This window comes from Salvia splendens, chromosome 21, assembly GCF_004379255.2.
Source record: "Salvia splendens isolate huo1 chromosome 21, SspV2, whole genome shotgun sequence".
NCBI classification, from domain to species: Eukaryota; Viridiplantae; Streptophyta; class Magnoliopsida; order Lamiales; family Lamiaceae; genus Salvia; species Salvia splendens.
Genome location: NC_056052.1, coordinates 10101683 through 10129187, shown reverse-complemented (window position 1 = coordinate 10129187; position 27505 = coordinate 10101683). Strand labels below are relative to the sequence as shown.

Below are 27505 nucleotides of genomic sequence, written 5' to 3'. Positions count from 1 at the left end.
GGAAACTTGTCGTGCACCTCTTCGCTGTTTCCATCTTGCACTATTCTACTCAAATGGGCTGCCACCTTGTTCTCGACTCCTTTCTTATCTTCCATTTCCCAATCAAATTCTTGTAACAAGAGTACCCATCGGATCAAACGGGGTTTGGATTCTTTCTTGGCAATCAGATATTTAATCGCTGCATGGTCAGTATATACGATGACCTAGGATCCCAACAAGTATGGCCGGAACTTCTCAAAAGAGTACACCACTGCCAGCATCTCTTTTTCAGTGGTATCGTAATTCCGCTGGGCTTGATTCAGAGTCTAAGATGCATAAAAAATTACGTACCTCTTCCCATCTATCTTCTGACCCAGTACGACTCCCACTGCATAGTCGCTGGCGCCACACATTACTTTGAAAGGATAGTCCCAGTCAGGAGCCCGTATGATAGGTGCGGATATCAGCTTTTCCTTGAGAAGGTTGAAAGCAGCCTTGCATTGCTCATCAAAAACGAACTCCACTTCATTCTGAAGAAGTCGGGTAAGGGGTTGGGCGATCTTGGAGAAATCCTTGATAAATCTTCGATAAAATTCGGCGTGCCCCAGAAAGCCACTTATCCTCTTCTGATCAGTAGGAAACAGCAATTTGGATATAACGTCCACCTTGGCTTGATCCACCTGGATTCCTCTCTCTGAGACCACGTGTCCTAGAACAATCCCCTCGGTGACCATAAAATGACACTTCTCAAAGTTCAAAACCAAACTCTTTGCTTGACACCTTTCGAGAACTATGTCTAAGTGATGAAGGCATGAGTCGAAAGAATCTCTGTAGACCGTAAAGTCATCCATAAATATCTCTATACAGTCCTCAATTAGGTCGGAGAATATGCTCATCATACATCTTTGAAACGTACCTGGAGCCTTGCATAGGCCGAAAGGCATGCGTCTGTATGCATAGGTTCCGAATGGGCAAGTGAATGTAGTCTTATCCTGGTCCTCAGGATCCACGTAAATTTGGAAATATCCGCTGTATCCATCCAAAAAGCAAAAGTACTTCTTACCAGCTAGTCTCTCCAACATTTGGTCGATGAAAGGCAAAGGGAAATGGCCCTTCCTCGTTGCATTGTTCAGCTTTCGGTAATCGATGCACATTCGCCAACCCGTGACTAGTCTCGTTGGGATCAGCTCACTCCTCTCATTTTGAACGACTTGGATTACCGACTTCTTTGGAACCATATGGATCGGGCTGACCCACTCACTGTCCGGCACTGAATAGATAATCCCTAGCGACAACAATTTCAAGATTTCCTTCGATATTTCTTCTCGCATGTTATGGTTTACCTTCCTTTGAGCATCTCGATGCGCTTTTGCTCCTTCCTCCAGCCTAATATGGTGCATGCAGACGTCGGGGCTTATTCCTACCAAATCTGTAAGACTCCATCCAATCGCTTTCTTGTTCTTGCTCAGCACAGTCAGTAGCCTCGCCTCTTGTTCCTTTGTAAGGCTGCTGATGATCATCACTGGATATGAGTTCTCCTCTCCGAGGAAAGCATACTTTAGATTCGATGGCAGTTTCTTCAGCTCGACTTGGGGTGGAAGTGTGTCTTTGGGTAAAGGGTTTCCTTCAGCTTCTCCTTCTTTTTCTAATTCTCCCCGTGGGGGTTCCTCTATACTAGCTGGTAGCTGAGCCCCTGCGGCTCCAATGAACTCTGATTTCTGGCAAAATTCCTTGATCGCTCCTTCTATTTCTTCATCAGTCAACCCTTGGCTACTGATCAGATCGCACCATGCAGCAGCTTCTACGTTAGCCTGCTCATACACATCTAAAGCTAGAAGTTTCTCCTGCAATAGTTTTTTTTTTTTTTTTTTTAAAAAAAATTAACTTCATATATTTATATCATATATATGAAGGAGGAAATTACAAATCAACTCCTATAAAAGGAGGAAAGACATATTACGCCACCCAGGGTTCGAACTCGAGACCTCCAGGATGGAGGCGGTATCCAGCACCCTTTACCGCTAGGCCAAGGGGCTTGGATAGTTTCTCCTGCAATAGTTCGGTCTCAAGAAAATCTTGGACTAAGGGGTCAATCACATCAACATAGCATAAGTTTTCAGAATCGATAGGCTTCTTCATGGCCTCATTGATATCAAAAGTACATTTCTCCCCATGGAAATCTGCAAATCGTCCCCTCAGCCATGTCTACTATTGTCTTGGTCGTTCTCAAGAATGGTCTCCCTAACAATATGCCACTAGATTCCCTAGCCTCGGACTCACTCATTTTAATCACATAAAAAAAAGCAGGGTAGGTAAAATCATGCACTCTAACCAACACATTCTCTAAAACACCCTCAGGACTTATGCATGACCTATCAGCCAGTTGGATCAACACCCTAGTACTCGACAATCTAACTCCCTTCAATCGGTTATAGATTGACAATGGCATAACATTTATAGATGCCCCCAGGTCACACATTGCATGCTCGACTTTTACATCTCCTACAGTTATGGGTAGAGTGAACATACCTGGGTCGGCTCTCTTGGGTGGTAGTTTTTCCTGCACAATCGTCGACGCTATCCCTTCCACCATGATCTTCCCATCCTCCTGGGCTTTCCCGGCTATGAACTCCTTAATGAATTTCCCCATAGGGGGTAGCTTCACGGCTTGGAGGAATGGTATGGTGACATCCAATTTCCCAATAATCGACAAGTAATCCACCGGGTTCTCCTTCTTTCTTTTTGTAACAAAGCGGAAAGGGAATGGTTTCTCCCCTTTCTCTCCTCTACCGGTCCCTCAGCAACCTCCTTGGAATCTTCCTTGGGCAAATTCTGGAAATAAGCCTCCGTTCTAGATTCTACCTCTTGATGGGGTTTCTTCCTGACCAGTACGTTCTCGGGTTCACCTCCTCCACATGGCGTCTTCCCCAAGAAAAATGGGTCCTGCATCCGAGGCATGGATCTATTAAGCTCTTCCACTGAGATGGTGTCGCCCCCTATCTTCGTTCCACTCGGCTCTCCACTTGGTTGTTTCGGTCGAGGTCCATCATAAGTAGTTCCTGACCTCAATGTAACCTTACTCACATTCTCCTTTTCGGATATTTGGACTGTAGATGGGAGTTTCCCTGCATTTCCTTTCAAATCACCCACCGAACTGGCCAGTTGAGCTAACTGCCTATTCATCAAATCCATGTTCACTTTATGTTCCTTCTGGGCATTTTGCATCCCCTGCACTACTTCGTTGTGGGATTGCAACTCGCCCTTGATACCTTGCTGCGACGCGAGCAATTCTCCCATCATGTCCTCCATGGATCGTCTGGTCCTGTTGGAATATTGTGACTGATTTGGGCCTTGGTGCTGGTTGTACTGGGAACTTTGGTTGGGCTGGAAATTTTGGAAGTTTTGCTGGTTCTGGCTAGGTGGGTATTGGTTATACTGGCCATGGTGATATTGGTTCTGGTTCTGGTTTTGGAAATGATTTTGGTTCTGATGGTGTTGGGGTGCTTGATTCTGCTGATTTTGGTAATTTTGGAAGTTTCTCTGGTGGGGTGGTATGTAGACAGGGTTTGGGTTTTGCTGTTGTGGGTTTTGGTTTTGGGATTGTTGGTTCCTTCCTGACCAGTTGAACTGGTGGTCCGGGTTTGCTGGCCCACGGTTGGGGTTTTGGTTCGAGTGGGGGTTATATTGGTTCTGACCTTGACCTTGGTTTTGATTTTGGTTCCCATCTCCCCATCGAAAATTTGGGTGATCCCTCCATGGTGCGTCCCGTTGTCCCCCCTGGATCCAATTCCCATTTGAGTTAAAATACCCGGCAGCATTAGCCTGCTCCATACTGACCGAGTCGTTTGGCTGATCATAGCTCGGTTCTTGGTTTCCCTGTTCTGCACCCTTGTAGTTCCCAACTGGGGAAGTCGGCGGTGTATTCTTCTCGATTGCGCTCAGGAGTGACTTCTTCAGCTCATCCATCTTCAAATCCATCTTATGTTCAAGCTTCTGCTCCTGGTCAGTAGACGAGGCACTTGCAACCCTTTCTCGGTTGTATCCATCCCTTGAATGGTCAAACTCCTTCTTCGCACTCAGAAGTTTCCTTAGGACCCTCTTCGCTTCGCTGACCCGTAGCTGCGTGAAGCTTCCTCCCGACGACGAATTGACCAGGTCCTTAGTTGTTATGTTCATCCCCTCATAGAAGGTATGATGTATCTCAATGTCCGTCATGCGATGATTAGGACATGCATCTAAAAGGCCCATATACCTTGCCCAATAATCGCTCAAAGGTTCATCGTACCCTTGCTTCACACTAGTTATTTCCCTTTTCAGCGCGCTTGTCTTGGATGACGGGAAAAACTCGCCTAGGAATACTGACTTGAAATCAGCCCAACTCTCAATGGAGTCGGGGGGCAGGCGCATGAACCAGGTGTTAGCCTCCCCTTACAGTACGAACGGCAAGGCCTTCAGTCTATAATCATCCTCAGTCGCTCCTGCTGGCCTTCTCTGTGCCCTACAAATTTTACAAAACTCATGAAGGAACTCATACGGCCCTTCGTAACTCTTCCTGCAGTATGTAGGCAGAATTGCGATCACATGAGGCTTCACATCACAGGCAGTTTCCCTGGGGTCACAACTATGGCTTGAGGTGGTTCTCCCTCGGTATGTGCGTTCAGCGTCCCGATCTCAGGATCTTCTTCTCCTTGAGCGTCCATCCTTCTCGGGTTTCCCTATATCCTTGGTATCTCTTCTGGTATTGACCCTTCTATGGTGTATTGCTCCTCGTCACTACTCAAACCTAAGTCAGACAAAGCCGTCAACAGGCCGGATCGAGTGGTTACGAGTATAGATCATCGCTGAAGTATCTTCAGTCTCCACTGGTCAGGAGCCGAACTGCTTCTCATAAACTGAAATGAAAAGAAAAGAGAAAAATTATGAACAGTATATACGCCAAAGTATCACTCACAATAACAGCTAATAACGCCATTCATCCCCGGCAACGGCGCCATTTGAAAGAGCAGGTTATTGCAGGTGTCGTTTCAAGCAAAGGGTGTATCCTACTGATCAGTATGGAAGTCCCTGCTAAACCTGAACCTGGTATCAATAATTCCTCAACCCTCTTCTACTGGGTAGTATAGTGAAGGTAGGGGTCGAATCCCACAGAGATGAATGCGTTTTGGGAGTGATTGTGGTGATATTCTGGAAAGGTTTGGTTAGCTACCACGCTTTGGGTTGAGACTTATCTAGCTGGAATTTAAGGTAGTACTCTACTGACTAGGAGGCGGGAGAGATGTTAAACAGACGGCTGTGTACGTGTGAGTGGGGAACATGATGTTTGGCTAATAAATGTAGAAGGTACGAGTTACTATAAAAGTCTAAAAGGAATATCAGAGGAAAATAGGTAGTTAGGCGACTAGACCTGCAGATCTGAAAAGTAACAGCTGAAAAGTAAGGAAAAGTAAAGGACAAAAGCAAAAAGTAACTAAAAAGTAAATGTGGTCCCAAATTTGGATGTGGACATTGTCTTCTCCAACAAGTCTGAACACAAATCAAACAACTCAGGTTCCATGAACGAGAAATGCAGATTAACAACTTCACAAAAACAGATCTACAATCTAAACTCCAAATCAAAAGATTAAACTAACGAAACTGAAATTACGCTTACTGGGTAACATGCAAGGTGGCAGAATATCGCAAACTCGGATTTCACACTAAGACACTTCTGGAAAATAAATCCAAACAGCCACTGAACTAACAAATCACAGATCGAACAACTCCAAATGAAATCATGCTTCCAACACTTAGAAATTACTGCAACAACTAGATCTAAGCTACCTAGGCAAAATGAAACAGATTTGAACAGAAAGAGATGCATAAAAACAACTTCATTGCATAAAACGTTTGGATCTCAACAAAACACTTCAAAGGATGATAAGTACTAAAAATGCAGCAGATCCAATGAAAGAGAACAAGTAAAGGTTAACTAAGAAAGCGAATACAGATTGTTTTGCCACTCCGGGCGATGAAACTACTACTACTACAGAATAAACTGGCTGGAACGGTGGAAGGCGAATCTCCGGCGGACTTCTGGATTCAGGTGACCATGGCTGTGGCGAGGAACGAGAATTACGAAGGATAATGCTGAAGAGGGGATCTACCGAAGAGAAATTGCTAACTAAGCGTAGGAGTCAACTAACTAATTGATGATTTTCTTCTCTCTCCAAGTGGCTTCCTTTTATAGGGAGGCCCCCCTTGATTTTTAGGGTAGACTTCGAATATGAAATGACTCTTTTGCCCCCTTGCTTGCGGCTGATCTTCCCAGCTATCCTTCTTCTCCATCTCGAGCCTTTTTGGCATGCATACTAGTCAGGATAACATCATCCTGACGCCCTTTCCACCTGAAGTATCCGAAGCTTTGCCTACTGGCTAGAGCACTCAACCTGCTCACTTAAGCAACTGTTTTGCAGAATATATACTAATTATGCACATTATACTGACCAGTAACCAAGGCCTAGAATACGACTTATCAACCAGCAAGACTTCAATTTAAGCTCAACACCACCCAGCTCATCGCCGCTCAACCTGCACATGAGGAAAACACATGCAGGGCTGAGTACTATAAAATACTCAATGGACTTATGCCGAAAACACAGTTATCAAAAATATTTATTTATCATGTCATTATCAAGTAACCATCGGGGTTTTAGCTTTAGAAAGGCCCGAGGCACCAAAATATTTCATCATTCAAAATCACGACTGCGCAGTCATTTTTCCATAGACGTCTACCATATCTGCTCATACATGACTTGGAATGTGGCCACAAACCAAGTCATTAGACCGGCCAACCCATAAGATGGCACACGGTATACTATAGGTGTACACTAATCCAAGTAGGGTTTGCGGCCCTATAAGGATCCGAATTCGATTTATATAATAAATGGAAAAGCCATTTCAAATAGGCATGTTAAAACCAAAATACGGCATGATAAACATATTTGCATTTCATTCTCATCGATAAAATAGTTAGGACATTATCCTTATTTGAAAGAAAGTCCACCTCGAGTGCTTAATCCGAAATTTGATTCTTTCCCTTGCGATCACAACTCGCTTGCGAGTAATCACCTCAGTGGGATCGGCGCAACGATGAGAGAACAAATTGATCTTGGTGAAGGCGTGAAGTAGAGAGTGACTTGTGGCTCGCAGATTTAAGAGAAACATGTTGGTAAGTTACAAGAAGTTTCACGTAGTGAGTGAAAGAGAGTGAACGGTGATGATTAATTACAGAGGTTGAGAACCGAAGATGGACGTCTCTTTCACTGCTCTCTTATCTGCCGGGTTCCTCTCAATTGGAGTATTGAGATAGTGGATGATTGTGTTCTGATTGAGAGCGGTAGTGGAATTAGGGTATAAAAACCGTTTTTGGAGTGGATTATTTTAGGTGATTGATTTCCAATCAATTGGGACTTTAAGGCTAATGGACTGATTTAGTTTTGGGAAAGAATTTTGAAGATTATGGGAGTAACGCTAACGCGTGAAATCGTGAGGAAGAGGAGAGATCTTTGCAGATTTATTTTCCTGCAATTGAAATAAAAGAATTCTTTAGGCTCAAAAGAGTAGGATTTAATTTAATTAATTTGGGCTCAAAACAAACCCTTGTATTTTAGTATTTAAATTGTGTATCCTGCAATTTATATTTCACAAGATTTTACTTGTATTATTTATTATCGGATCCAACACGGAATTGAGTCCGATATATTTTTCAGGGAAAGGAATTATTTAGATTCCAAATTGTAAATTCTCCATCGCAATAAAACCACTTATTCGAATTCGAATAATAATTAAATTCACCCCGCATCAATTTTTCAATAATAAACTTTCAGCATCTGTAGGCAGGGTTTGATGCTGAAAATTTTCTTAGTAGAGGTTTATTTTAGTCCGTTTATCTTATATTTATATATTAATTTAATAATAAAATATGGCATGCGAGGAGTATATCTTATACTGATTGAATTTGGCACGTATTTTAAAAAATGTAATAAAAAGTGGGTGGAAAAAAAGATAGTGCAATGTGAGACTCATATTTATATATTAATTTAATAATAAAATATGAGTGAAATAATTTATTGAAATATGAGACATACTTACCATTTATAGTAAAAAAGAACTAATACTCTTAATTGCGAATGAAACAAAATGACAAACCGAGACTTTTAATAGGATACGAATGAATAATTAATATAGTAGGTTTATGACTTTTTTAATTTATGTTTATTCAAAATAAGTTACATGGATGAAAATTAACATGCAATGTTTACACCATCAGTTATTGTACTTCCTCTGTCCTATAAAAATTAGAAATTTTTAAGACGGAACTCTAAATCCTAATTTGTAAAGTAAAAGAGAGGTAGAAAGAAATAAAATTTATTATTTTAAACAGGGTTAATAGCTATTTAAATCATGAAATTTGGTCGTTTTTATATTTATCTTTTCCTTTTATATTTTTTAGCTTTTCTCATTTATCTTCTTATATTATTGAATTATAGTCTTTTTTAACATAAAAAATGTCGATTTGTGCATAGATGGGACAATTAAGAAAAATTCAAACTTCATGATTTAATATACTAATTTCAAAGTTCATAAGAAAGACTAGAATTTGACCAAACTTCATGATTTAAATGTCTATTATCCTTTTTTTTAAACATAAGTGATGCCGAAAATTGTTGTTTCTTTCTACCTCTGGTTTCCATTAAATATTCTATACTCCCTCTGTTTTTTAAAAATAGAAACATTTGAAATGACACGGGATTTAATGCACAATTTGATAAATTAATCGAGATGGAGAGAAAATTTGGTAAAGTAAGAGAGAGGGAGAGAGAAAAGTAATGGAATTAATGTTCGTGGACTATGAGGCCCACTTTATTATTGGTATAAGTGGTAAATAAATTGACGTGTAGGTGTGTAAAGATTTCATAAAATAGAAAGTTTGAAAGTTGTCATTTTTAAAGAACGGACTAAAATGGAAAGAGTTGATATTTTTAAAAAATGGAGGGAGTATATTCTTATTTCAACTGTCCCCAATAAATGCACATTTCATTTTTACTCCTTCCGTCCCACAAGAATATGCACTTTCTAATTTTGGAAAGTCCCTTCTCTCTAATAAGATGAGACTCATTCTCCACTAACAATACTTTACTTACTTTTTCTCTCTACATCTCTCTTACTTTACAAATTTTACATTAAAACTCGTGGCGCCCCCAAAGTGCATATTCTTTGGGGACGGAGAGAGTACTATTTTTGAAAGTGAACCTCATATTCCACCAACTCATTTTACTTATAATTATTATAAAATTATTGTATAAAAGAGGGATTCATGTTCCAATAACTTTTTCACCCACTTTCATTCACCAACCATATATGAGACACTTAATGGGGACCGAATGGGAGTATTTACTAACGGCTGAGGATGAATTTTGAAATTTTAAAAGAATAAAGAAACAATAAATTTTAAAAGAATTGAATTATATTACAAATTAGTTTTGTTATTAGATATATTAGTAGAATATAGCAATACAAATTATAAGTACTTTAGGACAAAAAAACATTAACACGAGATTAAAAATGATTTTAACTAAAGAACAAATATAACAACATAACATATACAAATTAGTAAAAGTTAAAAACCCAACCAAACCATTGTACTCCTACATTTTATATGACATTTATTGAAAATAAACAGATCTGTACACTCTGCAGAGGGGGCGGATATGCTATTTTTGGCTCGATTCAAGGGAAAGTTTAGACTCTCTGAACGGCCGGAGGGGACGACTGTCCGCCCCCTCCGGCCCCCCTAGCTAGATCCGCAAGTGACAAGGGTGTAAAATTTTACTACAAAAGAGAACAAATAAAAGCATAACTTCAGTCAAGACGGGAAACAAATTTAATTTTAAAATATAAAATGTAAAACTCATCTAATACTGAAAAATTACAGGCGCAAGGATGTAAAATTTTATTCTTCCTCAAAACTAAGCTTTGAGGAAAGATCAAGCCAACAACTTGGTGAACTTGGCAACAAAAAGTCCACTTGTTGATGAAGTCACCGGATCGAAACGTAAAGCATTTGCTACTCTAGCTTGCTTACAAGGCCAATTCTTTGCAACATCTATCTCCAGCAACTCTGCAAAACACAGCACGGACAAGTGTGAGAGATCATAACGGCACAGAGAGTGTGAGTGTGAGTGTGAGTGTGAGTGTGAGTGTGAGTGTGAGTGTGAGTGTGAGTGTGAGAGATCATAACGTTAGACACGAAGAAATAGGCCCCAAAGTAGGGAAAGTCAAAAGTTCGAATATCATCATCATCTCAGGCAACGAGAGGAACAACTATCTACATCGTTTGACTTGGTTATTGAAAACTGCGGGTTAAGGGTTACTAACTTATGCTACTACAATTTCCAAACAATTATACCAGCAAGGAGACTGTTTAGGCAGAGTCATGAGTAGGTGAATCGGTCTCAAAGTAACTAGGGATAGTTAATCTTACTAGCGGATGCACATTCTGAGAGGAAACGTTCTATCACATCTTCATTCTGAGCAACGGTCAAACTAATCACCACAGCAGAAAACATGAACATATGGTTAAGAGTAATTTCAGTGATAAAATGATGGAAGGTTTGCAAATTTCACCCGAGAATATGTGAAAAAACCTGCATGTGCTGTAGACGAGTGATCCTCCAACTTTAAGCAATCTAAATCCATTGACTAGCAATTTTAACTGCAATAGAGAGAATATTACCTTAATAAAATGTAGGGAAATTGTGTCTGAGAGAGAGGGAATACGGAACCAAGTAGGTTAAGTCACACCACAAGTCAATAAGCTTTTATCTGAATTATTCAAATTGGAACGAGACAGAATGATATATAAAACATATAAATCAAAAAAATACCAATAGTACACAGTTTTTACCCATCCTAATGTAAGGATAAACATGTGCATATGGAGAGACATATAAACAAATAAAACCAGTTTCTCAGACCTGATTTCCTTACGGGCTTAGGTCTTAAGAGTGACCTCGAGTAGAGTTATGCGAGAACACCCTGCGCAAATAAAAGCAGACATGTACCTGAAGAACAGACAAGTCATCAGTCCTCTCAGCCTCCAGTACACGGCGTTGAAGTGTTGTCCAACCCCATTGTTCAAATTTCTGAATGTGTTTTATCGAGCCATCATGAGTGCATTCTGCATCCACAAGGACCTGAAGTGAATTCCAAGACAGAATAATGGTGCAAAATGTTACATTTGCAAGAATATAAAAGAGCAAAAAAAATGGCTAACAGATTATGATTTCACCTTGTCATAGCCGAATTGCGAAATTTCTTGGTCATTTACTTTTCTGTACACATTATGTTTGCTCAAACCAACCACCCCAGAATGTTGCCCATAAAATATAAGTTCTGGTTCTTGAATTTGTGAAAATGTTTTAGAAGCTTTAGCTATCCTCTTCCGTTCTTTCCATGGTCTCCGAGGAGTCCACTTGTTGTATACCTCAGTCTTTTCTCCCACCTCAGTATTGGCTACAGAACAACGAAATATTCACATGTCAGCTCAGTATGATCATGGCGTAGACCAAACGTTCAAAACTAAATTGAAGGATCGTATTCTTTTTTTGGTTCACCACCTGATTTAGAATTTGACTGAGCCCTGAGCGGAGTAAGGGAGAATGTCGTTCCATCAGCAGCAAAGAGACGGCATTGGTCACCAATAGCATATTTCTGCAGCATAGTTCTTGCAGCTGCTAGCCGATGCCTAGCAATATCAACACCAGTCACAGAACCTGAACAACCAAGAAGGTCCAGTATCATACATAGCTTAGCACCTGCAAACACATGAAATCGATAAGTCGTGGAAATTTGAAGAGATTACATAGAGAGTAACATATACACACATAACAAGGCACAATCAGAAGCTTATAAGCAGTATGAAAGAACACATACCAGGAGCTGCACAGAGATCAAGGACGTGATCACCCGGTGAAACATCCAAAGCTAAAACTGCAGCTCCTGAAGCTGCATCTATGCCATATATCTACAAGATAAATTTAAGTAACATAACTTCAATATTCTATCCAAATTCTATTTTGCAAAAATTCTTCACAACACAAAACAGCAACAAGGAAACACTAAACAAGATGCACCCTAATATCTCGGAAACAGATTATCGAATTATCGAAAAATATGAGGAGTCTCGTTTGCACCTTTCCTTCCTGATACGCCTTTGTGCTTGCGATTCGAACATCAGGTGGAAGATAATAAAAATCAGGCAGCCAATAAACTTCTTCAAGTCTACATTTAATCTCATCTTAAATTTCTTCCCTCTCGAGTTTACATCCTGGTTTTAACCTTGAAGAAAGAACAAATTATCAAAGTATCTTTACCAGATTCCACTCACTTTCTTAGTCCAACGGAAGCAACATATTTTGATCATCCGAAAATTGTAAGGAAAATTCATTACTTCATTGAAGTTCAAATTAGGAAGAAAATTGAGAATAAACCAGTTTCCGGAGAGTAGTACCTAATGTAACGAGGAGTGGAGTGAGAGGCGGCATAAATCGAAGGATCCAAGCCGTTTTGATTGAGAAATTCGAGAAACGATTCGGGCAGCGGAAATTCAGAGGCGCCTGGCACCACCTCCATGGAGACTATAAATAAATTGATGAAGAGCAATGCCAATCGTGGACGGCGACGGCGTAGAGGCTGCGGATTTTAAAATTTTACAAGGGGTTTGCTTTTGCCACTCCCTTCCTTTCCGGGAGAGATTTCGAAAAAAGATTAAATTCACTGACCATTCGAAATTTGGCATTCAATTCGCTGACCATTCGAAATATGAGATTGAGACATGTGGACTTTTCAGAATAAGGGATTTTTGCTTTTTTATTTCCTTTCTCTTCTTTATTTTTATTATTCATCTCCCAACATTTATAAATGACTATATTATCCTCTCAAAACTAAACCCAAATTTTGAAAAACCGACGAGACAATTCGATTGAAATTTCCTTGACTTCGCTGTTGCAGTAGATCCACCCGAAAATTATGTAAACTATATTCAATTGTTCAAGCTAATCTTATTCACAAAATGAATTATACAGTATATGTTGCCGTAGAACGATTTCTTATTTGAAATTGGAATTGTACTCTAGTAGTCATGGTATGTTTTCCGGGGAAAGATTGATGATTTTGCAACATGCTTGCATATAAAGAATTGCAATGGGAAGATCATACAAGTAATGAGATCTGCAAAAGGTTTATATACTTCGTGAATAACACTAGCAGAATCATTCTCTGATAGGGATGTCAATGTAACCCGAACCCGCGGGCCTGCCCGAATAACCCGATAAAAATACAGGGTTAGGGTTGTAATTTCGCAGCCCGAATTTAAAATCGGGCCATTCGGGCTGACCCGTTCGGGTTGTCGGGTTAGACGGGTTGACCCGTTCGGGTTACGGGTCTGCCCGTCGGGTTGAAGGCTTCTGCACAGCGAGGAGTTTTTGTAACGGTCATAACTTTCTCTACAAAGCTCCGATTGAGGCGTGCAATATATCCACGCGAAGCTCTTTAGATGACGAAGAGAATGATATGTATTAGAGGTTTATCAGACTTCAAAATCGCGAGAAACATTGACTCAAACAAGGCTGCTGCACATCCACATATTTTGTGTATATTTTCTAATCAACTTTCTATCATTTCTCAACAAACATGTAAACATACCAAAATATAGAAATATAATCAAAATCATCCAAGACAACCCTCTAAAACCATGCAAAATCCAAATACGTCAACCGACTATATAAGATCACGAAAAAAATCACCATGTGGTTCATGGATTCATAAATACTCGTATATAAAAGCTTTCTTTTAGTATATTTCCAATATAATAGTGCAAAGTGTTTTGACGCCGCTTCGTCATAGAATTATGCGTACTTTGATGCTTCTTAAAACAAAGATAAATTATTATTTGACTTATTTACAGCTGGAATAAATTAAATTTGATCAATCATAATTCAAGAAAACTTAGAGTTACTCCAATTAGCTAGCATCTTGATAATTCACTCTTTAACAATTCAAAATATTTTTGTTACATCTACGATGCACCTCTCCCGTTATGAAAATTTTATTTAATTTTCTATGAATTGATTTATGTTTGAATTTTGAAACAAAGTGTTGATTTATGTTTTAAATACATAAACATAAACATACTATGATAGATATTTTGTAAATAATTATGTAATGAATAAGTTATTTAAATTTAAATAACTTAATCTTTTTTAAAAATATTAAAGAAAATTTAAAATATGTATTTCATTGTTGAATGATTAATTAAAAATATGTATATAATTAAAGAAAATTTAAAATACGTATTATTTTTTGAAAATATTAAAAGAATTAAAAATACGCATTGGCCCGAATAACCCGGTGGATTAGCCCGAAACCCGAAGGGTTAGGGTTAGGGTCGAACTTTTATAACCCGAAAAAATCATAACCCGAATAGCCCATACCCGAATGGCCCGACAACCCGAACGGGTTGGCCCGAACCCGAACGGGTTGGCCCGATTGACATCCCTATTCTCTGGTGGATAATTTGGTCAATTGATAAATGTTTGGGAGCCGATCCTTTCGAGAGCCGGGCCTTATGTTTGTTTTGACTGATTTCCCTGTTTTACCCCTGTAAAATTTTACAGTAACTTATCTATCTCCTCACCCTGTCTCACGCCAGTTTCTCTTCTCCCCTTTACTTCCGCCGCTTCATCCTTTGCCCGAGCTCACTGGCGACTTCTCCGTGACACCCCCAAATTCCCTCAGCATGCTTCCAGTTTCAGATTTTGGGTTTCAAGCTCAGATATCCATTTCGGATTTTGTCAAAAATTAAGGTTAGAATCTTGTTTTTACTCTCCTGGAGCTAGTTATTGTGAAGAATTGATAAGAATTCATTCTAGGTTGCTGATAATTGAACCACAACTTTGTACTTAAGGCGTGAAAATGGATTTTCAGTGTGGATTGTGTTGGTAACTAGATTTAGGGTTCTTAGAATCTGAGGATTTTATATTTTTCGGTGAGTTGGTGTAAACTGAGTTCGGAACTATGCAATTGAGGTTATATATATGGTTAAAGATTGGAATTTGATACCAAAATCTGATTATTGGGGATGATGTGTTAATTTAATGTTTTTTACATAAAGTTTGAGATGCTTGATTAAATTGCTTTTGAAAAATTGTTTGATTCGTTTTTATACTATCTCAAAGTTATATTTTAACTATTGAAAACATGGTCATGATTTAAGCTCAAGTTAGTATGTTGTGGATTATAAGCGCAAAGAAAGATAGTTTCTCGTTCAAACTTGGATAAAATAAAGTTTGGGGCTGCGTTGTTAATGCAGTTTTGTGTTGTTTGTTATTGCGTATACAGACTGAGAATTGTTAAAAGGATAAGGTAAAATAGTTTTACGTGTTGGATAGTAACAAAATGATGTGTTAAAGATTAAGATTGAGAAATACTATGTTTTATCTTTTCAATGTAGCTTGGAAATGAATTTCATTATATGAATGTGTATGAAGTTTAAAGAAAGAGTAAATCTTGGGGTTTGTATTTTTGGGATGGCCGAGATATAGCTATACTTTACAGGCTTTTTGCCCAATTATATTGAAGTTACATGGTAAATTGGCAGGTTTTTGATAATTTTTAGTAGAGTGCACCAAAATGTGACGCCACTTAAATAGTTTTAATTAATCGAGTGGTGATTGTATTAGATTGAATTTGGCACATTTTTTGGCATTATTTGTTGAACTGGAGCTTCTCTTTGCCAATTTGGAATTTGGAGCTGTTGAAAATCTTCTTTAATGCATTTTGTTAGCTGATACTTATGTCAATGTATTTGCAATCCTAAATTTATTTAAAGACAGTTTATTTAGCTGCTACAGTTACTCAAAAAGAAAAAAAATATTGTTGTAACTTCTTAGCCTTTGGTTATTTCTAATGCTAATAATTTCAATTTTCAGGAAATGCTGCAAGATGGTGATTTTTGAATACCACAGAAGATTAAAATGGTGGAGTTTTTGTTTATACGCACCACCTTATCATCCCAACTTACAAAGACGATTTTCCCTTTGGTCAATGAAGAAAGATCCCGATCTTGAATCAGCCCTATCACGAAACCATAGATGGATGGTGAATAATCAGATCAAGAACATAATCCTCAGATGCCCTGATCAAGTCACGTCTATCAATCACATTCAGAAGAAGTTCAAGAGCCTCGACCTTCAGGGGAAGGCAGCTAACTGGCTTAAGAAGTATCCTTGCTGCTTTGAGGTATATCGTGAGAACTACGAGTACTTTTGTCGATTGACAAAGCGTATGATGTTTCTGGTTGAGGAGGAAGAATCAATTAAGGATTCGCAGGAGCTTGTATTTGTTGAGCGGCTAGCAAAGTTGTTGATGATGAGCAGAAACCAAAGGCTAAACGTTTCAAAGGTCAATGAGTTGAAAAGGAATTTTGGATTTCCTGATGATTATTTGCTAAGGATTGTCCCGAAGCACACTGACATGTTTCGGGTTGTGAACTATACTGGGAAACGGAGTTCAATGGATATCGAGCTTATATCCTGGAATCCTGATTGTGCAGTTTCTGCTGTTGAGAAATTAGCTAAGAAGAAGGGTTCGGAGCCATCCTTTTCGTGTTTGTTGCCAGCTACATGGGTGAAGTCATGGGAGAGGTTTCTAGAGTTCAACTCGACTCCCTATATTTCACCTTATGCAGACTCGAGCGTTTTGTCAGAGGGATCAGTTGAAATGGATAAACGAAATGTGGCTTTGGTGCACGAATTGCTATCGATGACTTTGTGGAAGAAACTCTCCATCTCCAAATTAGGCCATTTTAAGAGAGAGTTTGGCTTTCCTGAGAAATTGAATGTTCTGTTGCTTAAGCATCCTGGTATTTTCTATGTCTCGAACAAATACAAGATTTACACTGTTCTTCTTAGGGAAGCATACAATGGTTCGGAATTGATAGAGAAGGATCCGCTCGTTGTCGTGAAGAATAAGTTTGGGGAGCTTATGCAGGAAGGCCTGCACGAGTACAACCGAAGGCACTACTTAATGAACTTAGAAAAGAAAAAGAAAAAAGGTGTTGCAAAAGTTAGGCCTATCGGAAGGAGTAGAGATGATGATGAAAAAATCTCTCAGCTAAACAATCAAGAAGGTAATTTTGGTGGCATCCTTGATGCGGAAGAAAGGAAACGATTTTACAAAGTTTTGTTTGGTGATGATGCTAAATGAAATTTCATTGGCCTTTGCTATATATTTCTATTATGATTTGCCTTCAGTTTACCTGCTATGGGTTACAGTTGATCTTGTACGTCGCAATTGTTCTTGAGTTTTGGGCATGAAGATCAATCTTACATGGTAAATATACTTCATTGTTTTTATAATTATGCTATGCTTGGTGAAATACATCTTGATAGAGTTTGGCTTCGATCAGACATTCAGACGTCCACACGCGTATATGTGCAAATAGACAATAGACCTATACCAAATATTCAAGGATAAACCTCAATCAGAGACCTAACACCAAATGCATGAGTAATTTTATAGCTAGTGAAGCCAGCATTGCGAAAAGCTTTGCCCATTCTTTCTCACTTCTTTCTTTCCCATTGAACTAAGCCATCATCGTCATGTCGAAGTAGAGTTGATCATTGACAACTTTGTCATCTTCTCTGTTGACGTCCAGGACTGTGTCAATGATTATCACCTTTGCTCCCGTGCTGCCGTTGCTCTTCACAATGTCTTTGCATCTCTTCAGGATTTTGAGACAGTTTTCGTTGTCCCAGTCGTGCATTATCCACTGCTTTTATTGTTGCTCGTTAGTATTGTTTGCGAATGACGGGATTGTTTTGTTAATGAAACGACAGTGAGATAAGAACTTAATTCATACCTTGAGAAGAACAGCATCGGCTGGAGGGATAGCTTCGAACATGTCTCCCCCCCACATAGCTCAGTTTGCTCGTGCCTTCCAAGCCGGCCACATGTGGGAGGTCGAGAACAATGCATTTGATGCTGGGAACCGCCTCAATGATGGCCTTAGCCATAGTCCCAGAACCACCCCCGATGTCAACCAGTGACTTGATTCCCTCAAACACATGCTTGTAGTCCCGAACAAGTACACTGGCCACGAGCCTTGAGTCACTACGCATAGCTTCATCGAACAAAGTACCCATGCCCGGCCCATGTGCCACATGCTCCCAGAACATCGACCCATGCACCGGCCAAACTGCGTGAGGTGGCTCTTGCTGGTGAGCCATTCACTGATATGGTGCCATGAATCTGTCAAGACGGGGTCCAACATGAGCAGCGCGAGAGGTGCCTCTTTTAAGAGGAGGCGCGAGGATGACGTCAGGCAGTACCGCACCTCCTCTTGAGTGGCGTCTTCGGTGAAGAACTCGGATTGGACTAACACCCGCATCAAGCAGCGGATACATTGGGATTTGCTGACATCAGCATTAACAGATTCGACCAATCGGGAAAGCGTTATAGGCTCACCGTGCTTGTGGATCGCGTCGGGTATACCCAATTGAATCGCGCATTTTAGGGACATCGAGCATGTGGTTCCAAACATGAGCTTGAGCTTGAGCTAGAAGAAGTTCATCTGTGGACGCTTCTCCATTTTGGAATGCCATTTGCTGACTATAAGAGTTAATATATAAGTTGAAGGTACACACGCATTGAATATTTTTGAATGACTATTATGATGCCTTCTTCTCACCTAATAAGTTAATAAATAGTACACGCTAATTTCATGGTTTACTCGGTTTTCATGTGGATTTGAACTTGGATGAAAAATGGTATTTCAATATATACAAATTGAAATAGGACCGATGAAAGAGTTTTTATGTTGCATGAGTCAGTCGCCATCCTTACTTTTCTAACCAAATAAAAACAAAGTAAATGTTGTCTTCCTTACCATTCATGTAGAAGTTGCATGAAATAATTCATATGAGTTGCATACACATTTTGATGCTAGAAATTCATTTTATGATATAATTCAAAAAAAGTTTAATAAATAGAGAGCATGTCATTACTGAATAAAGTTATTGTCTTCATATTAATTTAGTTCGTTATCTCCATGCGATAAATTCTAGTATTATTTGGAGAAATAATATATTAAGACACATATCAAATTATCAATCAATAAAAAAGTAAAGAAATCATTCAAAAGGCTAACCAGAATAATTTAAAAACTTGATTTTGTAATAATGTTATTTGTGGGCTTAACTCAAAAATATTTCTGAATGTTAAGGTAATTACTAATTACTAGTATCATTTAATACTTATTATTTAATTTTTGGAAATAAATGTTTCGCTAAAAGATTTTCAGTTTTTCACAATCGAAATATCTATGTGATAGCCAAAAATATATATATACGTCACTTATCTACATCAAATAGCTTAACCAAATAAAAAAGAATTATCTAAACAATACGCCATGCCTCCAATTCTATTTTCAATTCCACAATTAACATTCATGCTTCCACAACTTGTCTCAAAATGCGAAAGAAACCATATTTTCTCATAGTATTGATTGCTTGCCACCGTCTGCATATGTACCCAAGTATTTGTGATGTATGTTTAGTTAACACGTCATGCTTCCACGATTAATGTTATTTGTTTGTTTTATATATTTAATTTAATTTTAATATTTTAAAAAATGTTATTGACATTATTATTATTAAAAAAATTAAAAATAGTTAATTTATTTTATTTGAAGTTGTAGAAATGAGCATATTGAGCTATGATTATTTAGTAAATTGAATTAATGACATCGATAATAATTTAAGTACTAGAATAAATGTTTAAAACAAAATAAATAAAGTCAATATAATGTTTTAGTATTAGGAACTAATTTATCATTAATTATCACTCTCTTGAGATCAGGTGTTGCACGTTGAAAATTTATACTCCCTCCATCCTCAAAGAGTATGAATAATATCCTCAAAGAGTATGAATAATAGGTTCGGCACAGATTTTATTAAATAAGGGGAAAAATAAAAGAGAGAGAGAGAAAAGATAGTGGAAATAATGTTAGTGGAGAGTGGGGTCCACATTATTGTAATGATATAAGTTGTTAATAGTAATGGTATAAGTTGTAAATAAAATGATGTGTATGATTAATATGTTGTTTGAATTTTCCAAAATAAGAAAGTTCATACTTTTTTCAGGGAAGGACGAAAAAAAAAAGTTCATACACTTTGGGGACGGAGAGATTACTAGTATTCTGCACAGGAGTTGTAGAAGAACTAAGGATTTTGAGGGGAAGAAAGTGGAAAAAAGTACTACACCATCCGTCCAAAAAAAAAAAGACTACTTTTAATATTTTGGGTCATCCATCAAAATTAGACCAATTCTAAATATGAAAACTTTTAAACAAATATTAACCTTACATATAATTCTCAATGTGGACTTCATAATCCAGTAATACTACTTTTATCATATTTTTTTATTTCTTTTACTTTATCAATTACGTAATAAAATTTGTGTCATTTACAATATTGTCTATTTTTTTCGGACATATGGTAGCATTCTATTTTGATTATAGTCTATGTTTTAGGAATTCAATTTTGGTGGTACTTATGCCTAATTTATGCCTTCTCGACCTGCTCGACAGAAATTGCAAGGCATATCAGACCAATCAAATTATTTCATTTTACTTTGAATCATAAATTAATACTTACCCTGTCATGTTAGAATGAAATTACAGAATTTTTATGAGCACATATCATCTGTCTTAAGTCAGCCCCACAACCCAAAGCGGCGAAAAACAAATAGAATTTGCTATAAGTGATTTCTTACAAAATTAATATGCAGTTGATCTTAACGACTAATTTCTCAGTCTATACCAAAAAAGCAATCAATCGCGGCCGCAGTCAATTTCCTTTCCGGGACGATGCAAAATAATATTCTTGGCTACATGCTTATGCTCGGCACCTGCGCTGAGCTCCTCAGCCTGGTGAATATGGTGACCGGAGAGCCCCTGTCGGGCGACAAGTGCTGCCCATTGTTCAAGAGTCTGTGATACATAGGTAAAGAATCAACATATGGTTCAAAACAATCTGCAATACGAAATCAGAGCACTATGGTGATATCATAGTTAAAATGACAACTTATACAAGCAACTCGGTATATATGATACGAAATCAGAGACAATCAAACAATCTGCGATATAGGCAAGCAAGCCTACCACGCGACACACTAAGGTTGAATCTGCTTTTAAATCTAAGAGTTCTCACTAGTACGTTGTCATTTAATTATGGTCGTTATTTTAGTATAACCATGTATAGATATATAGAGATATATATTTTAATATAGAATATGAGTATTGATTCTGATGAAGTGAGGGGTCAAAAAAAAAGGAACAGTAAGTGATATTTAAATTCTGAATATCAAAAGTAGCAAATTAGACATTCTTTTTGGGATGGGTAGTAAGTCTAGTGACAAATAATTAATGGCCTATATATGATAAGTTCATAGTTAGGTTTTTTCGTGGTTAGGTTTGTGGGCATATCTAATCATAAAGGTGTCAAAATTAAAATGGCCTCCATTAATTTATATAGCCAAATTTACCTATAATCCCAGAATAATAAATGTATACAGCATGACCACGTTATGAGCAACATGCACTGACATGATAGAAGACAAAATAATATATTACTCAATCCGCGCATTTCATGGGATTTTTAATTTTTATCTTAAAATTTCAAATTGAAACATATTTGTTTGAGGCAAATTGCATTTCTCAAGTCACATATTTCGTCATCGCATTTTAGCCGAAAAAGAAAAGTTTGTAACGACAATGATATTCTCAACAATATAATTGATTACTCTAGTGTGGATGACAGAGACGATATATGATAGTTGAGGAAGCCGACAAAGTGGATGACATCATATCAAAACATCATATGAATATTTTTCACTGTGTTCGATCCCACGAGTAAATTTCAGTTCCGCTGTTGTTACTAAGTCTTCATTTTTAGTTCTATAAGTACTATAAAAAAAATACCCATATTTCACTTAATTTTTTTATTCATTATCTTTTATCATTCTATAAGTCCTTTAGAGTATTTTATATGAAACAACAAAAAGTGAAATATAAAGTGAGACATGCCCATAAAAAGTGATGGCAATCTTATTAATAGGAGGAAATACATGACAAATCAAATATGCCAACATGCAGTACAATATACCAAAATGAAATATTATTTGGTACTAACAAATCATCGAGGAAACACCTCGATTACAGACCTTAATCCTAAAAGGGGAGTGATCTTATAATTTTGGAAGCCAGCCATAGAAAATAGGTTAGCCCACTCTTTCTCAGTTCTCTCTTTTCCTCCAAGCCCAACCATCATCACCATATCAAAAAACAATTGAGTTTCAATGGCCTTGTGTTCTTGCTTCTCACAATCCACAACCATATCCAAAATAATCACTTTGCCACTACCTGCAGCGGTTGCTTCTTTGCAATTCTCCAAAATTCTTAGACAATCTTCATCACTCCAGTCGTGAAGTATCCACTGTAATATTTGAACAAAAGACAAAACAAATAGAGATGTCAGTGCAGCCTGAAATCTGGGTTAGCCTAAAAGGCCCGCTAAATTTAAGGGTTTGAGATTGGAAAATTTCTAGCCCGATTAGCCTATAACTCGACTTGCACAGGTTCTAATAGGTTGGCCTGGTGGATTGGACCTAGGTGTAACTATTGTCTATTCTTCCTTCTTGTTTGATAACTAATTCGACACTTGGTTAATAATTTTTACTCCCTCGTCCCAAGGTAGTTGAACTGTATTTATTTTTGGGTTGTCACAAGATAGTTAAGTCATTTCCTTTTTGGCAATAACTCCATTCCCTATCATACTTTACTCCTCTTCATCTCTCTCACTTTATTCTCTCTCTTACTTTTCTCTCTCTACGTTAACCTTTAACACATCATTTCTTAAATCTTATGAACAAAAGAAATACCCCAATTACATTCGGACGGAGGAAGTTTAATATAAATAAACATACAAAAAAATAATTTCCCACATATGCGCTAGATTAATCACTAATATATATAGGGGGTGTTCGGTTTGCAAGATTGTATCATATGATTAAATATGTAGTGTGTTTGGCACATGAGATTCAATCCCACAACTCAATCCTAGATGGAAAATCATGAGATAACTAGTCAAAGCAAACCCCATATGACTAAAATAATCTCACAACTCAATCCTATATTATATCTTGATATTATTTTATTTAGGAAACCGAACACCACCATATATGAATAATTTTCATTGTTCTGTATTGGATTCATCATATGTTAATGTTATTGTTAGCCGTTCAATTAGCTCAAACCCCGGACGTGTAAGATTAGGGTAGAAAGTTTCTAACTCGATAAATCACAACTTGATTAGCCCGTACCCTATTAATCTGCTAACCCATGTAGCATTGACCTGAAATAAATAGAGTTGGTTGATTTGATTCATACCTTGAGTATAACAGCGTCAGCAGGAGGAACATACTTGAACATATCTCCACTCACAAAGCTCACATTCTCAAATCCTTGAAGCCCATCAACCACTTGTGGAAGATCAAGCACAACCAATTTCATGCCGGGAAACGCGGCCGCCACTGCCTTCGCCAGGGCGCCGCGGCCCCCGGCAACATCCACCACAGTCTCCAAACCTTCAAAAACATGTTTGCATTCTCTCGCGAGTATCTTTCCAATAAGCTCCGAATCAGTAGTCATTCCCTTGTTAAATAGCTGGTTCCACCTGGCCTCATGCGCTCCAAACTCCCAAACGTTTCTCCCGTATTTCGTCACGAACGGGGTCGGGCACTCGTCCCGGAACCATTCGGTCATACTATCGTACGTGCCCACCGCGATCGGATCGGTCGTGGTGAGTATGAAAGGGGTGAAGCTCATGGGCTCGTCTCGAAGAAGGAGACGAGAAGTCCCTGTGAGCGCGTACGCGTCCTCTTCCGCCTTGGCGAAGACCTTGGAATGGACGAGGACTCGCATGAGGCGGAAGAGGGCGTGGGATTTGGATTTGGGGATGGAGAGGGCGTCGGCTAATTCGGAGATTGTGATGGGCTTGTTGTGTTTGTGGATGGCATCGGGTATGCCTAATTCAAGAGCTGATTTTAGGCACATTGAATTTATGAAGCTGAATGTTAGATTCCACACATGAGATTGAGCTTCTAGCAGCTCTTGGGTGCTGGAATCTACTACTGTATTAGGCAACACCATTTTTGGGATTGTAGTGTTCTTCAATGAGTTCAATGTTGACCACATCATTAATATATAGGTGCTTTAATACACTAGTAGGAGTAATAATTTATTGCTTTCAAGGAGTATAATCTAGTATAATAATCTTCGTCCACGATTTAAAGAACCATTTCATCATTTTGATTTATCCACGATTTATAGAACCATTTACTTTATTTCACTTTTAGTATGCGGATCCCACATCCCACCAACTTCTTACACTCACAATCCAATATAAAACTAATATGTTAAATGGGTCCCACATTCACTCACTTTCTCTCTTTACTTTTTTCACAAAGTCAAATAATTTCTTAAAACCCGTGTCGAGTCAAAATGACTCTTTAAATGGTGGACGGAGAGAGTTATTTCTATCTAGTTTCTACGTCCACAAGAAATAGTAGTATTTTTTTTATTTGGAGTGTTAATGAACAATAGTCTCATTCTAAAAATGGAAAATTTATTTGCAATGCTTTATGCACTTTTTCTCCTTTCTTTCATATGTTACCTACTTTTCTTCTCTCTTTCAAACTTTATCCATTTATTCTTTTTCTCTCATACTCTAACAATTCTTAAAACTCGTGATGTTCATCCATGGGTCTATTTTTTGTGAACGTGAGAAGTACTCCATACGTCTGCGATTTAAAGAACCATGTTACCATTTTGGGTTGTCCACAATTTAAATAAATTATTTATTTTTTCCACTTTTAGTATGCGAACCCAGATTCACTAACTTTTTTCACTCACAATCTATTACTACTACCCACAATAAGAGTCACATTTTACCATTTCGGTCTGTCCCACAATAAAAGTCACATTTCACTTTTATCATATATAGTAAGTAGGCATTACATCCATCAATTTATTTCACTCACATTTTATTATAAAAACTAATATATATAAGTGAGACTCATAGTCCCCTAACTTATTCAACCCAATTTTCTTTCTTAAAACTCATGTCCACACAAATATGACTCCTATTGTGGGACGACGATAGTATAAAACTAATACTACTATAAATTATGAGACTCATACTTCACTAACTCTTTTCATTCACTTTTTTTCTCTCAAGTCAACCAATTTCTTCAAATCCGTTCCAAGTCAAAATAGTTTTATAAATGGTGGACGAAGGTAGTAGTAATTCATTTGATTTCGGTTGTATGTAAACAAAAATTGGGATATTAGTCTAAAATATCACAAACTTTATATTTCATGTGTTATTTTTCACCGTGGGTCAATCATTGTATCCGACTAATGTACGTGACTTTTATTCTATGTAGTTTAAAATATGATGAACGTTTCATGGTTGTCTACGTAGAATAAATTTTTGCCCAAAATGTATTATATGGGTTGGATTAAGAAACAATACATAAAGTATAAAATTTACTATATTTTTTAGATTAGTTATAAAATTTGTAAAAAATATTAGAATTAGATAAAGTTTGTGATTTTAAGAATTAATATCCATAAAAATAAGGATATTTTCCATTTTAGGGTGTCCCATAAAAATTTCTCCTTCTATTTTTGGTAGGTTCCTTCTCTTTAATAACGTGAGCCACGTTCTCCACTAACATTACTGATTATTTTCTTTTTTAATCTCTTTTACCAATAGTGCATTAATTTTCGTACCGTCCTACATATTCTAATTTTATAGATGGTATTGATTATAAAAATAGAATGATTCTTTCGTGGAAACAAGTTGTAAGGTTTTGTTTGTTTACAACTTGATTATGTGTTTTATTCGTCTAATAAATGCAACATAAAATATGTCAATAAAGATATGCGTAACTTTTAAGAAATTATGGCTAGGTTGTCATTGGAATATGAAATTGGCATCTGCTCATATTTTGTTTTATTTCTGTCAGAAATCAACATAATTCAATTTAAATAAATTAACAAGCTTGTTCAAATTTGGCTGATTCTTTAATTAGGAAATTGTTATTTGTGTTTGTGGATGGCATTGGGTATGCCTAATTGAAGAGCTGATTTTAGGCACATGGAATTCATGAAGCTAAATGTTAGATTCCAAACATGAGATTGAGCTTCTAGCAGCTCTTGGGTGGTGGACTCTACTTCATTAGGCAACACCACTTTTGGAGTTGCAGTGTTCTTCAATGAGTTCAATGTTGACCACATCATTTGTAGGCGTCTTCAACATTTATAATCTAGAGTGAACTGTGTTATTAATCCCTAATCTTTAGTGTTGCTGCACCACAGATCCCTAACCAAAAAAAATATTCTCAGATAACCCTAATGTTTTATATAATCATGAATGTGGCTTTTAGCCTAAACATTTTATATAATACTAAACCCTAAACACTTTTTAGCCACTTTTCAGACGAAAATGCCCAAATCACTTTTTAGCCATTTTTGACAATCCCTAAATTCGGTGACATATGAATTCTGTCATATTTCTGTCAGCAGCTTGATTTCCTAATACTTCATACATGATTACAGTTTTGTCATTATTTGCACAGAATAAAACTTTTCATATCCCTCTATTTTTAGCTAGTGGTAACAAGGGGTGCGTTATATTGCTAACTTTTTTTTGTGACAGAATAGAGTAATTGTGTAATCGACAAACGAAAGAACATAAGGAGACACAGAATTTACGTGGTTCGCCAATTGGCTACATCCACGGGCAAGAACGGAGAACAAATTGTATTATGACTGCAGTTACAGATTTCAGATCTAAGATCACGATCACACAGAATTATGTGCTCTACTCACATATAAATAGGCACACATGAGACCTATCCTAATTCGGAAACATAATCCTATCCCAATTAGGAAACATAATCATATCCCAATTAGGAAACAAATTCAAGGCATACTAACAAATCTCCACCTTGACTTGAATCCTCATTCCAAATGCATCATCATAATACCAAACAAACAAACTTCTTCATCCTTGCCTCAAATTTGCCATCCACGGGCAACTAACAGCTCATGACATCAACATTACGCAAATCCAACAAAATTTTGTTCAAATTTTCCAGATGATCCCGAAGGGACATACCTTCTTCCATGCGTAATCGAAACAAACGTTGCTTCAGGAATAACTTGTTGGTTAGAGACTTCGTCATATATAGATTCTCCAACTTCGTCCAAAGGGCAGCAGCAGTCTCCTGATCAGCAACTTCGACGATAACATCGTCAGACAGGCACAACATGATGGTCGAGTGGGCCTTTTCGTCTAAGGTT

The 27505-nt window shown here is 37.6% G+C and overlaps 2 protein-coding genes and 2 pseudogenes across 2 annotated transcripts; 1 reads left to right on the top strand and 3 right to left on the bottom strand.

The window, feature by feature from the left end:
* Positions 1 to 9844: 9844 nt before the first annotated feature.
* On the bottom strand, positions 9845 to 12774 carry LOC121785479 (annotated as a pseudogene).
* A 1950-nt stretch (positions 12775 to 14724) lies between these two features.
* Positions 14725 to 17435, top strand: LOC121783338 (protein WHAT'S THIS FACTOR 1 homolog, chloroplastic-like). Its single transcript, XM_042181384.1, has 2 exons — positions 14725 to 14882; positions 16008 to 17435. The coding sequence occupies exon 2, from the start codon at positions 16021 to 16023 to the stop codon at positions 17281 to 17283; it is 1263 nt and encodes a 420-aa protein (XP_042037318.1). The 5' UTR covers positions 14725 to 14882; positions 16008 to 16020; the 3' UTR covers positions 17284 to 17435.
* LOC121783340 lies at positions 17403 to 18716 on the bottom strand (annotated as a pseudogene).
* Positions 18717 to 22159: 3443 nt separating this feature from the next.
* LOC121783339 (8-hydroxyquercetin 8-O-methyltransferase-like) lies at positions 22160 to 24291 on the bottom strand. The gene is made up of 2 exons (XM_042181385.1): positions 23525 to 24291; positions 22160 to 22571 (listed from the first exon to the last, which is right to left on the bottom strand). Exons 1-2 carry the CDS (start codon positions 24284 to 24286, stop codon positions 22272 to 22274), a joined length of 1062 nt encoding a protein of 353 aa, XP_042037319.1. The 5' UTR covers positions 24287 to 24291; the 3' UTR covers positions 22160 to 22271.
* Positions 24292 to 27505: the final 3214 nt, after the last annotated feature.

Bases quoted from the DNA above. Each gene is read 5' to 3' on its own strand.
- LOC121783339 (XM_042181385.1), bottom strand. From the start codon at position 24,286: ATGGTGTTGCCTAATACAGTAGTAGATTCCAGCACCCAAGAGCTGCTA. The intron at 22,572-23,524 runs GTATGAATCAAA...CAAATATTACAG, and splicing joins CTGACGCTGTTATACTCAAG to TGGATACTTCACGACTGGAG.
- LOC121783338 (XM_042181384.1), top strand. From the start codon at position 16,021: ATGGTGATTTTTGAATACCACAGAAGATTAAAATGGTGGAGTTTTTGT.